Raw genomic sequence first — 14,849 nt, forward strand, 5'->3', positions numbered from 1 at the left:
ATCTGTATTTCTTCCCATAGAAAAAGGAGAGTGAATGTTTACAGTTGAAGATCCTGGTGCTACGTAATGAACTGGAGCGACAGAAGAAGGCCCTTGGTCAAGAAGTAGCCTTGTTGCATAAGCAAAAAAGTACTTTGCTTGATAGAGGTAAGTGTAGAAATCTTAACCTAGTTTATGACCAGAATGAAAGTGCTGGTTTCTTTTCTGTTCTCATTGTCTGGCTGTAATGTGCTTGTGTTTTTTCTTTTTCTTAAATTTGCAGCCAGGTGTTTTAGACAGCAGTTTCTGGTATCTTGTCTCTAAATAACTTCTTACTATGACACCTCTCCAAAGCAATCTTAAATCTGTGTTTAATTGACATTTTATGAGAACATCAGAAGAACTGCAGTATAGTACAGTAAACATTGCCATCATAAAGGGACTTCATGTCACGAGGGAAGTTGCTGTACCTGTGATTTGGATTCAGTTTTAAGTATTAGAAGACAAAAATCCCTCTTAATATTTTAATATGTAAGTGACAGATGAAATACTCAGTCATCTTGGTATCATCCTTTACCAGGCAAGTCTCCTATAGTGAAATGCTGTATCACTGCCTCTTCAGAGCTCACCAAGACCAAACTATACACATGCTTGATTTTCTTGCAGGATTTTTTGTTTTCAGTACTTAGTTGAGTCTAAAGTAATTAGTTACTACTAAGAAGGATGGTTTTTACCATGTACTTTATTCTGGCTATGCAAGTATTGAGACCCTGTAATTGGATTAATGCACTGTGTGATTGTGAGAGGAATAGGTATTAAAGGAAGATGAAATCTGATGGGATGTATTTGGCTGATTAATGGTGTGTAGTGCATGAAGACAGGTGTTCCTCCTGCTGTCTGACTTTCTCTAGTTTGGGAGCATAATATGGAAAATGGGAGGGTAAGAATAAGTGGAGAATTATTGCCAACATTTTGTCAGTATCTACTTTTAAAACGTTGGATTACTAAGAAAATATTTATACTATTTTTTTTCCTGATTCCTCATGTTGCTTAGAAAATGTATTTGGGACTGAATACCAGAAACTTGAAGAGCATAATGAATCTCTATATGAATTAAGAAAGGAATGCACTGCTAAGAGGTAAAAGGACCTATGTTTGTTCTGTAACTGGAAATAAAAGATAAGCTTGAGAGCAAGCCATTGAAAATTGAACTTCTAGCACCAGATTCTTCATCATGTTGCCCTAAAACTTCTGTTAAGACATCCCTGCTACAATTCATAGATATCTAAAGTGATTACCAGTGGCAAGTCTAGAAGAGAAGAATAATGCTTGGTTGTATGTGAAGACTCTGATAGGAATTTCAGGTGTGTTTTAGTGTAACACAGCTTTGTAATACCTGATTCTTGTAGTCAAAATATGTCTATAATGTATGGTATGCCTGAAAACAAAAATTAGCTTTGTGTGCTGGTTGTTTTTTTTTGGGTGGATTTACCTAACTTTTTGGAGGATAGGAGGTGATAATTGGAAAGCTGCAGAAGGGATATGACAGCTCGATACCTTTATTTGGAGCTTTTGAAGAAAATAATAGTTTTGAAATCTCTTTCCCCAAAGAGAACAGTTTTTGAAGATAAATGCCCAGCAGACTATTCGATACAAGCAGTTGCTGTCGGAGCTATCCTACATCTACCCTATTGATTTGGTATGTTTTCAACTTCCTGACAATCTGCTCAATGTGAAAAGGAGTTCCTGTTTATTACACTGCAAACAAATATTAAGCTTTACTTGTGACAGAATCTGCTCTTTACTCATTCAGTTTATTTCAGCTTTTTCTCACATTTGGTCTTTAGATTACAGACTTTACAGGGAGGGAACTTACACCAGTACCTCTTACACAGTGTCCTCTATGAAAATAGAATAACTATAATTTAATCGATGTTTTCCATTTTGTCTACAATTGCATAAAGTAGCCCTGACAGTAGTCTAGGTGAGTGCACAGAAACATGTTAAAATGTTGAGCTTCAAAATCTTTTGTATAATGAATTAATGTAACTCTCTTCACTCTTTAAAAAAGTTGCATTTATTTTCTGAACTATGTGAGATGTGGATTAAAATACTGTGTCAGTCACTCTAAGTTTAGTTGAATATTTAGTTTTTTTACTTTTATTTTATTGTTTGTTAGCTTTGTTGTCATGTTTTATGCAGGTTTTGGTGTTCTGGATGTTATTGTATCATGCTCACTTTCCGCTGTTGATGTTAAATTTACAGAACAACCAAAAGGATTACTTTGTTTGTGGAGTCAAGCTTCCTAATTCTGAAGACTTTCAAGGTAGCTGCATATTCTTAATGTAGTTGCTACAGTTAACACTGCTTCTAAACTTTGTAAAATTAAGAAAAGTGGTAGCAATAGCTTGGGGTCCAAATCTTTGACCAGAATTATATAGGCTAGAAAAAACTTGACAAATTATTTGTTGGTACTTCCTAGCTAAAGCAAAGAAGGTTCCTTTTGACTCTTAGTAAAGTACCTCTGTGTTCTAAGACTGCATATTGAAACACTGGAACAGGTTACCCAGAGAGGCAGCGAAATCTCCATTCTTGGGGATGCTCAGAACCCAGCTGGACACACAGCCCTGAGTGCAACCTGCTCTGAGCCAGTGGTAAGGACTGTGCCATTCCCCGAAGTGCCTTACAAACTCAGTGATTCTGGAAAATATTTGTGTTTGACCTGGAATTCCGTTTGGGCTGTTTTTAGTCCATAAATCTCAGTGGGGCAACAGGCATGAATCCCCATTTGGTTTGCTGTAGTTGCTGGTGAACTTGCCAAATAAATACCTTGCAAAAAAAGACTTCGAACATCTCTGACAGTATGGAGTACTTTACAAGTGACCTTCTACTTCAACTGTCAACCTTCATCCTATTCTAGAAGCAAATATATCATATACCTGTATGCCTGTATTAACAGTTGTACAGGTAACTGCATGCATTCATCTACAAATGTTTGACATGAACTGGAAATTCATGAAAATCTCCTTGAGGATTTCTTGTCCCCAGTACCTGTTCACTCTGGTTTCTTAGGCAAAAACCTCCATCAATTGTCTGACTCCTTAAAGCCACCACATAGTAATTAACTTGTACTAATAATATGTATATTGGATGCTTGAATATTGGAGGAATAATCTTTAAAACAAATCAATTTGTCAGTAGGACAGATTTTGCTTTGTTTCCCTGATTGCACTAAATGTGGTAATGAACTCAGTTTGCTAACTCCTGAGGAATGAGTGGTGTGCCATCTTCTGTCCCGTATTTCAGTTTGGTGGTATTAATTAATTGCAAAAGAAGGACTAATTCTTTATCCAAGTCTTTAGAAGAATTGTATTGTGAGGAAGAAGTACCAAGCATTCAATTTAGTGAAATAGGCAGTTAAATTTGAAACCCAGGTGTCTGGCATGGATCTTATCTAAGACTCAGTAGATACTATCTTTTAAAAAAACTAGGCGTCAAAAAAAAATCCCTAAAAAGGCAGTTTTGCTGCAAATTTTGAACCTTTTTTACAAAATCCATTTTGACAGGGGTGTAACTTAAATATATACATAATGACAGGGTCTGATAGAGCTCAGTATGGTTGTTGAATATCACTATAAGCTTTGTTGAAGGTCCTCTGTTTAGCTGGTTTCATGGGTGCATCAGTAGGGATGACTATTGTGCTGTCTGTGTCTCTTAAAAAGAATTAAAATAGAGAAAAGAGAAAGGAAAAGCCTTTATATGGCTAAAAGATGTACTTTCATTTGCAAGATCTATGTGTATTCCTGGCAGGTGAAGCTTTAAGGTTGAAACTTTAAATGTGAAATTGAAAATGATACTTTAAAACAATGGGTTAATCTAAGTTTTTCCAGCTATTGGCAGAGAACAGAGTTCATAGCTTGGGGTCAGTGTCTCTCCAGCTGATCTCACTTGTGAATAAAGTTGAGGAGGAATGCAGCTTTCTCCTGATCCCACTCATACGTGTCAACTCCATCTAGAGAAACACAAATCTTAATACTTGAGTTTTGTCTTGTGAATTTTGTTTCACTTTTCCCATTTCTCCTTCACCCTCTCCCATCCTGGCAGTGTAGCTTTGAAAGTAAAATTTGCAGAAGAACAAGCCATCACCAGATTTCTGTGCTGCATCACAACAGGCAAACACAACACAGTGAAGTGCAAACACTTGTAAAGCTCTCCAAAATGACACCAAGTCTCCTTCTGTCTTTGAGTTCTGACTTCTGAGAGCTACAGTAATTGATGTTCTCTGAGCGATAGAGATGAATATTAGGATTCAATGGATACAGTTAATAATAGAATCTTTTTGTCATTGACAGCAAAAGATGATGGAAGCATTGCTGTTGCCCTGGGCTATACTGCTCATCTAGTTTCCATGATATCCTTCTTCTTACAAGTGCCACTCAGGTATCCTATAATTCACAAGGGCTCCCGGTCTACAATCAAAGATAATATAAATGACAAGCTGACGGAAAAAGAGCGAGAGTGAGTATATTGTAAATACACTGATCTACTGTCTTCAAAACAACAAATCAACACCAAAAAACCCCATCTTAAACAGTTTTGGGCAGTCTGAGGTGATAAGGAATTTGAAGTTATTGTTACTGCTTTCAGCAACTGTGGAATAGTCATTGAGTTCCAAACTTGTTGGAATTTTGGGATACAATAGAGTAACTCATCTTTGTTATTCCCGGTCTGTCTTTATCCCTAAAAAATTCTCCCATGGTCCCAAGGGTTTTTATTTGCATATTAGTCCCAGAATGTCAGCGTGGGTGGGGGAAGCAGTTGCAGCTTTTCCCAGGTGGCTGAAAGGAAGGAGGTGTGCAGAGTCTGTCACTGGAGTCCAGAGCAGCAGCTGTCCCTTCTTCTTTCCTTGTGGCACACCAGTGATGTGTGCCACACCATCAGAGGATGAGGAGGCATGGCATGTAGAGTCTGTTGCTGAAGTCCACAACAACAGCTGTCCCTGCTCCTTTCCTGGTGGCAGCACCAGGATTCTCTCTATGCCTTTCTGTCTCCCTGCTTCTCACAGCCTAACCTAGTCTGTTCTTTTTTAGGTGATGGTGACAGGTAAAAGTCAGTCAGGGGATGTGTTTCCCTCTTCCTCAGCTAGGGCATTTGTCTAGACCCCTCTACTTTGTTTAGTTTTTGATTTAGGGTTGTCTGTATTTCCTAAAAATACTCCCATGATCTTAAGGGTTTTTTTATTTGCATGTTACTCCCAAAATGGCAGCGTGGGGGGTGGAAGGCCAGTTATCTCCAGGTAGTTTAGAGAAAACAAACAGAGCACTTAGCTAATTAACATTTTAATATCGGTACTTAGCTAGAGTTAGTAGTATTTTTAGTGTTGTCATGGGAACTAAGAAGGCCTTGCCCCCATCTCTGGGGAACATGTGGAAACTGTTCATTACAATTTCCTGTTCTCTCATACAGATTAGAAGGTTTAGTTCTTCATGCTACAGTCTTCCAAACTCTTGTGACTTAATGAATACTTGATTTCACAACAGATTTCTGAAAAGGAGAGATTTTAGCTAAGTAAATGAGTCCCTGTTGGGCTGTTTATCTGTGTTGTGCAAGATTTTTTCAGAATTAGCTCCTGCTGGAGATCTTTTCTTCCCAGCTGTTGGAGAAACAATCCTACCAACTCCAAGGTTTTATGTCAAATGTCTTAAATTGCAGTTTTCTTTCTAAACTAATAGATCATGTTTCTGCCTTGCTCCTAATTGTGTTGAACCAGCAGTTAACATGCATTATGAAATTTCTTTATTTCAGTTACCTGTCCTTTAGCAGCTTTTCAAACTCCAACATAAATTGTTGAGTAATTGCAGTGATGTAATCCCTATATTTGATCTTTACTATAACACGTAGCATCCTCATTATTCACTGGCTTGTACTTACATACTTGGCGCTTTTTTTTTTTTTTTTTTTTTTTTTTGCAGGGTGTTGGATGTTAGGATTTTTTCTCTTTTTTTTTTCCTTTCTCAGGAAATTTTTCTCCCATTTGTTGTCTAAGAGATGGGAACGACAGATACTTAAGAGAAACAAAAGATGTGGCCAGGGCTGGGGACGGGGCACTGTTTGCTTCTGTCTCTTAGCTGGGAGGTTTCTCTTGGAAAATGCAGGGATGCTGAGAGAATTGGCTGGGAGTTAGGGGCTGGGCTCAGCTCTCATTCTCTCTCTCAAGATGAAACTTGTGGTTTGGTGCCGGCCTGCTGCTGCCTGGGGATTCACTGCTACTGTGGAGTTTTTTGTCCTTCATTGCTTCTCCTTTCTGTGAGTAAGCCTCTGCTTGCAAGAGCAGCTGTTGAACTGGGACCTTTTCAACATCCAGCCTCACTGAAAAGGGGACCCTGACCCCTCCCTGGAGGGAGAGTGTCCTGGCTGCTTGTGAAAGCCTGGCTGCCGCTGACCTGCCCTGTTGTCTTCTGCCAGTGCTTTGGGCTTTTTCATTACACTTCAACTCCACAAGTGGTGTCTGACCCGCGTGGCTCCTGTCACTGCTTTGGAGTTTTTGCTACACTTGTTTTACCACAGTGGGTGTGCTCACCTCTGCTGTTCCAGCCTGTTGCTCTGAGGTTCCTGCTACAGTCCATTTCGCCATCTGGAGTGGCCCTGAGACTAGCTTCACTCTGTGAGTTTGCAAAGGGAACCCCTTGTCTCTCTCTCCCGCCAGCCAAAGTGCCATTAACCATGTGGCGAGAGGCGGCTGAGCTCGCATCACAGAGCCCCCTGCAGCCGCAGGGGAATCATCGCACCTGCCCTGCCTGGCTGGGAGCCAACAGCGCCCCTGCTGGCTGTGGCCGTAACTACACCGAAGGGGAAAGTGCTCAACGGCCAAGAGAAGGCTATGGTTGTGTTTCTGTTTTTTGTTTATTGTTGCTGCCATTGTTGTTGTTTGTTTGTCTTGTTATACATATATATACTAGTAAAGCCCTGTTATTCCGTTTTCCATATCTTTGCCTAAAAGCTCTGTAATTTCAAAGTTACAGTAATTTGGAGGGAAGGGGTTCATGTTTTCCATCCCAGTAAGGTTCCCACCTTCCTTGGCAGGCACTTGTACTTTAAGCCAAGACATAGGGTTTCTCTAAGATCCTTATTAGAAATTGTTTGTTGGGGGCTGAGATTTTCACTCAAGAGCAAATTCATAAGTACAGGTGTTTGTTTTTAAAGTCATACTGTATAAAGATGTTATTACACTTTCAAGTTTCTTTACTGACTTTTCTAAGCCCTCCTTTTGAGCTGGTTAAATATTTTGAGAGCTTTCAGAATCTAGGTAACTTCTGGGAAATGCTTCATCTGCTTCAGATTGGTTTACTTGCATGATACAGGTAACTTCTGTGAGGACCTTGAGAACTTACAATTTTTTTCTGTTACAATAACTGTTACATTGGGACTTTGAAGTAGGAGGCTGTGGCGAAAACTTAGCTTTTGTCTGGCCACAGTACTGAACTTAGAATGAAGTACAGAGTGACTACCAGTAGCATATGGTAGTAGTATATGGTCAGCCTTGTAATTGTAGGGATATTAGTGTCTGTAATCTGCTTAGTAACTGTTCCTCTCTTGTATTCCAAAACCTGATTTTGGTACTACCAAAATGCTTCTAAGTTTTCTCCTATGATGTCTACTTTTATGACTTTTTGAATTACCATGTTAAGGCAAGAATCAGATTTTTACAAAATTCCTCATTAACTCGCTTCTTCAGTGGTCCCTTTCAGCATCTTCATAGTGCATGCAATATATAGGAAGAAAGAATTCTCCAAAGTTCTGGAGTCTGAAAGACTTCAAAGCAGTGAGTGCAGTTTGAGTCAGTTTGCAGAGGACACCATGTTTGGCAGGAGCGTTGACCTGCTGGAGGGGGCAGGAAAACTCTGCAGAAGGATCTGGACAGGCTACATTGGTGGGACAAGGCCAGTTGTATGAGGTTCAACAAGGCCAAGGGTTGTATCCTACCCTTGGGTCACCACAACTCCATGGAATGCTGCAGGCTTGGGGCAAAGTGGCTGGAAAGCTGGGAAGGGCCCTGGGGGTGCTGATCAACTGTGGCTGAACATGAGCCCCAGTGTTCCCAGTACCAGTAATGGCACCTGGCATCTATCAGTAATGATACGGCATCAGGCCCAGGGCAGTGACTGTCCCCCTGTGCTGGGCACTGGTGAGGCACTTCCAATCCTCACTGTCTCTCAGCAAGACAGACATTGAGGAGCTGGAGCATGCCCAGAGATGGGGATGGAGTTGGGGAAGGGTCTGGAGCTCCAGGAGAAAGAGTTGGAGCACCAACTGAAAGAGTTGGTGGAGCTCAGGCTGGAGAAGAGGAGGCTTAGGGGGGACCTTTTCACTTTCTACAACTCCACAGGAGGGTGGAGCCAGGTGAGGGGGTTTCTATTCCCAGGTAACAAGTGACAGGATGAGAGGAAACAGCCTCAAATTGTGCCAGAGAAGTTTTAGGTTGGATATTAGGAAACATTTTTTCCCTGAAAATGTTGTCCAGCCCTGGTCCAGTCTGGTACAGTGGTGGAGTCAACATCCCTGGAGGGATTTAAAAGCCATGTGGATGTGGCACTTGAAATGTGGGATAGTGGTGGCCTTGGCAGTGCTGGGTGAGTGGTTGGGTTTGGGATGTTCTTAAAGATCTAAGAACCTTAATGATTCTGTGATTCTATGAATATATAACTCCCAGATTAAAGGTACTTAGACAGCAATATGTTCCTCTCTCCAGTGATGAACAAGTTTGCTTGCAGAATTAATCACCTAAATTCTTTGGCAGTGTTCTGGTAGAACTGAAACCTAACACTTCATCACATGCTGAACAACAGAGTGAGAATGCTAAGATGAAACTATTTCTGATATGTTCTGAGACTGTGTCTCTCAAGCCCTGTATTTAATGCTTCTGTTAGTCTGCTCCCAGATTTTAATGAAGGATGACTCCTAGCTTAGGGCAATATTAGGATTGTTGTGGCTGGAGTGAGACATACATTGTAACATTCCCTGTGTTGGTGTTGCTGCTCATGTCATAGTATTTTTGGGTATAAACAGCTTGGAAATATATATATTCCTCTAAGTAGAAAAATAGGGTTTTTTAAGTTTAATCACCTTTCTGGTATGCTTTGTATATTTGGACAAGTGAAATGCACATTCAGATGAATTATTTATGTTGAATTTTTGAGCTATCACTCCCACTATGTCTCTTAAAGATTCTTGAGAGCTCTTACTTTCCTGCTAGGTAACTTGGTGTCTCCATTGAGTCAGGAATGGGAACAAAAGATTCAAGTTTTCAGGAGGTGAAAAGAAGATCTTTAATGGAGAATCACATGTCTTTTATAATCTGACTTGCTAAGTTAAGATTTGATTGGTCTTAGAGTAAAAGCTTCTCACACTATTGGTGAACTAAGTGGTACACTCTGTAAAATTATATCTATAAACAATATGTGCAGAAAGAGAGATAATAATTGTTTTAATTCTTTCTCCGAGCTTTCTCACAGCTTCTCACAGCTTCCCAGGAAAATCCTGGGAGAGCTATGTCTCTCTCTGTTCAGAGGATATGTGATTACTGCAACTTGGAACTGGAAACTCTTTCAAGAAATAGTTTTACTAACATTATTTCTCTGTATTAATAGTACAGAGAAATCAAATAATGCATACAATCTGATGGATGCTACACCTTCTTCCCAACAAAATGTGTTAAGGGAGGACTAGTAGGAGCAGTAGGAAGAAAGTTGCCACCTCAGTGTCATACTTCAGGTTGCGGAAAAAAATGAAGGGGTAGAAAATGGTATCAATGCCTAAAAAGGTTTTATATTTAAAAGGTAGCAAGAACATAAGAACATTGTCATTTGCAAGCATAGCTGCTGGAGCATTTAAAGACATTGCAGAGTTGTCTGATCTCCAGGAAGGGCTTTTTTTTTTTTTTTTGGTCATGTGTTTAAATATTGAACTTGTTGGTATTTAGTGTTATAAAGGCCAAAAATATATATAAAATTTAAAGATAAACAAATAGGACCCAGACAGTAACGGAAGAAACCTGATCTAGTCTGGTGCATTTTTGGTAGGAATATTTGACATTAGTTGATCTGAGATAACAGTAAACAACTGTAAAGATTTCCTTGGCATTTTGTAATTTAGAGAAAGACTTTTTTTTTCTCCTTTCACTGTGCATGACAAACACAGACAGCAAAAGCCAAAGGATTCAAACAGCTACCATGCAAGTCTTGGACATGTACATTGAGGCATCTGACATCTTTGCAGTTGTTTTATGACTTTAATGTACCTCAGCAACCAAAAGATATATGAAATTATGTAAGGGGGAGTGAAATTAAGGATGCTGCCATGGGTTACTTGTCCTGTCTAAATACCTTTTGTTGTCATTAAGGTGGGAAACATCTGTCTATTTTAACACTGGGCCCTCATAGAAAACAGGATCAAAATACAGCTAAATAATTATATAGCTAAAAGGGATAGGTTTGTTCATGAAGTAATTTCCTGGAAGCTATTTTTATGAGTTGGAGTTACACCTCAAATTTGTCTTTTTATTCAGCTCAGCTTGATCATTATTGAAAACCTCAAGCATGCCAGAAGATTGCAGTGATTAGTCAGTTTTTGTCTTGATGTTTGATTTCTCTAGGTGCTGATACTTTGAAGGCCAGTTTGAATTCATTGCTGTAGCCCTTGTGGGAAGGGCAAATGTATAAATAAAAAAAACAGGTCACTCTCCACTGGGATAGTGCAGACTTCTTGCAACTGAAGAGTGCATAAAGCATTAATCAGAGGTGCCCTTCTTGGGTCTTCAGGGTGGTTCTGAATTCCTTAAGGATGCAAAGAATTGAGTAAGTTTATCTTAGTTGATGTACAAGATCTGCAGCACCTTTACATGTGGGGAATGTTGATTTATCTCCACAGTTTCTTGACTGAACTTTGAACTCAAACCCCAGCAGACTGGATTAGTCCAGTTTGGGGTGCTTTTCATTAGTTTAGGTAACCAAATTTCAGAGTAAGTAAATCAGGCAAGACATATTTTGAATCTGCGCATACTCAAGCAATTATTTTGGTGTATTGGTGTTGTATTTTAGACCTACTCATTTGCACTGCTCAGAAAAACTGGTATGTTGTGTGTGGTTCATGCAGTGTTAAATCATGGAAAGTGAGATACTGACAGTGGAAGTTCTGATGTAAAAAATTTCTTTTCAGCATAAAATATGAATAAAGGAAACAGTTCTGCTCAAAAAATGCTTCCAAATTATCTTCCTTGATGTATTATCTTTAATTTCTTTGAAGTGTGGCAAGCTGGATTTGCAAATAAGTGGAGAAAAGTGTTGCTGAACTGGCCTACGGATAATTCTGGAGCATTTGTGATCCACTTGTTGAATGAGCATAATCTGTGAGTGATCCTCCTTATTGTGGCCTTACTCCAATTTGGAAGAATGGGAAAATAAGGATTTCAGCTGCAGTAGACTTAGTACAACATCACTAAAGTTGTTATTGCTCTGTGCCTGGTAACAGATAAGTCACTTGCAAACAAAGCAGTCTGAAAAATCAAAACACAAGCATGTGAAGAATAACTTTTCACTGACATTAAGATTTTCCAACTCAATTGACACATCTTTACTCATATTTGGTACTTCTGCTGAGGTAATGAAATGGCAGCTTTGGGAAGAAATCTTGGCAAACTTAAATGGAGAGAGATGGTTTCTTGAGAAATCTAATCGCTATCAAAGAAAAGTTGATTCGTTGGGGCAGATTGAGTGTGTGTTAAGGGTTCAGCTGTATTGCTCAAAGAATGCTTTTTGCCGTGAACTTATCTTGAACTGTATTTTTATATTCTACAATTCTTGAGGATATTTAGCTAGAATACTGACTTATTTGATTCTTGATTAGCAAAACAATACTTTTGCCTTCATTGAGTCAGCAGATACTGCTGTGTATAGATAAATAATTAGATCATGTCTTGTTTAATGAATTTAGATAATGTTAACAGTGTTTCTGGGAACTGGAAGTTTTAACATGCTCCTGGCCAGTCTGAGAAAGCAGATTTTGTTTACTGCAGTATATGAGACCACTGACCCCAGATATGTGAGATCAGCTGAGAAATGTTACTGTGAAGACATACTAGTATTAATTTACTCCCATTGTAATACTATACTCCTGTTGAGATTTTTTTTTTCCCAAAACATTACTTCATTTTTTAAAATAAGCAGGGACTTGACCAGTATAAAGTGTCTCCTAGATAAAAATGATTCTTCAGTGGCAGTGAGATTTAAAGTTCTGATAGAAAGGTTGTCTGCTCTGTCCTTACAGATAGTCTATATGTTGTGACATCCATCATGGCTTGTATGGTACAAGCCTTGAATGCAAGCTGAAATATGTCATGGAAATGCCCAGCTTAAAAAAAACATCAGTGTCACTGGCTCCATAGATTCTTTGCTGTGATTTTGAGGTGTTTGAAATGATTTGCTGAAGCAATAGAATGATACCCTCTTGTACAAAGTGGTGGCTGTCCTGTCAGGAGCTACCTGAACTTTCATAATCTGGATCTTTGCTTTTATTTTCTTTCTACAGTCTGTACATACTGAAGCTATCGTGCATTCCCCAAGAGCAAGGTCACAGCAGTTACACTTATCACAGAAAGATGCTTCTACTTTTTATTATCATAAAATGAACAGTTCAGAAAAGCATTTTGAAAATACATTTCATAAAATTAAACTAATGTTTTATTTCCTCAGTAAACTAATTATTTATTTGTTGTATAAAGCTTGAATGAGGATATGCTTTTCCCTCATGGCAGTCTGTATTTTTGTCATGAAATTTGTTTTACAAGTGTAGCTTTTTCTGTTAAGTAGGAACTCAAAACCATATAGTAATCCAGTCTGAATTTGCTTGTGATTTGTAACTCATATTTATGTCTTAATCTGGAATTACAAGCAAAATGCATGCTTGTAGTCCTGTCTTCTGTCTTTTCATTTAATTTTGGGTCTTCTGCAGGAGATCTGTGCAGTCTTTGCTCTGAAGCTGATAGAGCTGTGAGAAGGAAACAGGGTGTAAAGGTGTGCAGCCAAAGCTTCTTGTGTCTTGATTTTCAGGTGGAGTGCTAAGATGTTAGGAATGCTGGATATTTTGGTGCTTGTGGCTCTTGAGCAGTTTGTCCTAGTATTTGATTTGAAGTGTCCTGAGAAATTGTCATATCAAGTGAGCTGTCTGGACAGTGGTGGTCCTTCTGACTTAAAAGATTTTCAGGGTTTAATTTCTTCTGGTTCAGAGAAGCCCCAGGACTTTTAAATAACACAGGCTTCCTCCTATGAATACAACATTCCATTACAGTGAGCAAACAAGATGTGGTTAGGTTGGAGGGAAAACACTAGTTCTTTCCTCCCCTGCCTACCCCCTTGCAGACCCCAGAATGGGGTGAAGCTGAAATAACTCAAACTTCAGTAAATATTTAAACTTTTTCTTCTACACTCCTCATACTTCAGACATATCAAACAAGAACTTTTGGTTTTTTCAAGCCATTATCTTACCTGGATTGTGCTATTTAGTCCTATTCTTGTGCAGAGTGTCCTATCCATGGTCTAAAGCTTAAAATTCATTTTTTTCTTAACTGACCCATTATTAGTAACGTTGTATGAGACACAATTGTTCCCCCAGATCTGTTAGATGACTCTGCTAGTCATGTAAGTGACTTACAGTCACAGAAAATACATCAGTTCTTTATCTGTATGGTAATAAATAACTGCGTTTCAGCTGCATTCTGCCAAGTCTGTGCTGCAGCCACCTCTCTGCAGTCATTCTGCTTACTGTCTTTGAAAATGAGAAGTGAAAGAAAAAGCCAGGTTGAGTTCATTCTCTGATAAATTTGACACAATTGGGCAGGAAGTATTGGGCAGCAAGATAGCGTAAATATGGTCATGTGAAAATGCAATGGTGTCAGCTTCATTTAATCTTTGGATTAAGATTCCAGTCTGCACTTAACTACCAGGTAATGTTTTGATGTTGAAATGGACAGCAGTGATGACTGGTGTTCTCATGATTTGGAATTGTAACCAGCACTGTTTAACTTCTAAGTTAACTTCTAAGTCAATGACATGTACAGTGAAATGGAGTTTGCCAATGACACCAAGCTGTGTGGTGCTAGAGGGAAGGGATGGCAGAGGGACCTGGACAGGCTGAAGAGCTGGGCCTGTGCCAGCCTCATGAAGTTCAACCAGGCCAAATGCAAGGTGCTGCACTGGGATCATAGCAATCCCAAGCACATGTTCAGGCTGGGTAGAGAATGGACTGAGGAGAAGGACAACTTGGGAAAATGGCTGGATGAGAAGCTGGACCTACCCTGGCCATGTGTGCTGGCACCCATAAGCACCCGTGTACTTGGCTGATCCCATGGCATGGGCAGCAGTGAAGGGGGAAATTCTGCTCCTCTGTCCTGCTCTGGCGAGACCACACGTGCAGTTGCCTCCAGCTCTGGAGTCTAACATCAGAAGGATGTAGAGCTGCTGGAGTGAATCCAGAGGAGGCCACAAATTCTGCTCTGGAGGCAGGCTCAAAAACAGAAGGCTCCAAGGAGACCTGAGAGCTCTTTTCAGTTCGTAAAGGGGATCCAAGAGACCTACAGAGGCATTTAGGCAAGGGCCTGGAGAGATGGGACAAGGGAGGATTGGCTTCCCACTGCCAGATGGCAGGGTTAGATGGAATATTGGGAAGAAATTCTTCCCTGTGAGTGTGGGGAGGTCCTGGCAGAGGTTGCCCGGAGAAGCTGTGGCTGCCCCATCCCTGGAAGTGTGCAGGGGCAGGTAGGACAGGGCTTGAAGAAACCTGGTTTAGTGGGAGATGTCCCTGCCCATGGTAGGAGGTTG

General features: G+C 39.8%; 1 protein-coding gene across 4 annotated transcripts in view; it reads left to right on the forward strand.

Moving 5' to 3' along the window:
• The window catches only part of UVRAG (UV radiation resistance associated), a 102,065-nt gene that overhangs the window by 35,412 nt on the left and 51,804 nt on the right, over positions 1–14,849 (forward strand). For all 4 annotated transcript variants that reach the window (XM_053934476.1, XM_053934478.1, XM_053934477.1 and 1 more), the window contains 5 exons: positions 21–147; positions 1,034–1,118; positions 1,591–1,678; positions 2,245–2,305; positions 4,332–4,497. In XM_053934476.1, coding sequence (XP_053790451.1) covers positions 21–147; positions 1,034–1,118; positions 1,591–1,678; positions 2,245–2,305; positions 4,332–4,497 — 527 coding nt within the window. The remainder of the gene's footprint in view (positions 1–20; positions 148–1,033; positions 1,119–1,590; positions 1,679–2,244; positions 2,306–4,331; positions 4,498–14,849) is intronic.

This window comes from Vidua chalybeata, chromosome 2, assembly GCF_026979565.1.
Source record: "Vidua chalybeata isolate OUT-0048 chromosome 2, bVidCha1 merged haplotype, whole genome shotgun sequence".
In the NCBI taxonomy this organism is placed as follows: domain Eukaryota; kingdom Metazoa; phylum Chordata; class Aves; order Passeriformes; family Viduidae; genus Vidua; species Vidua chalybeata.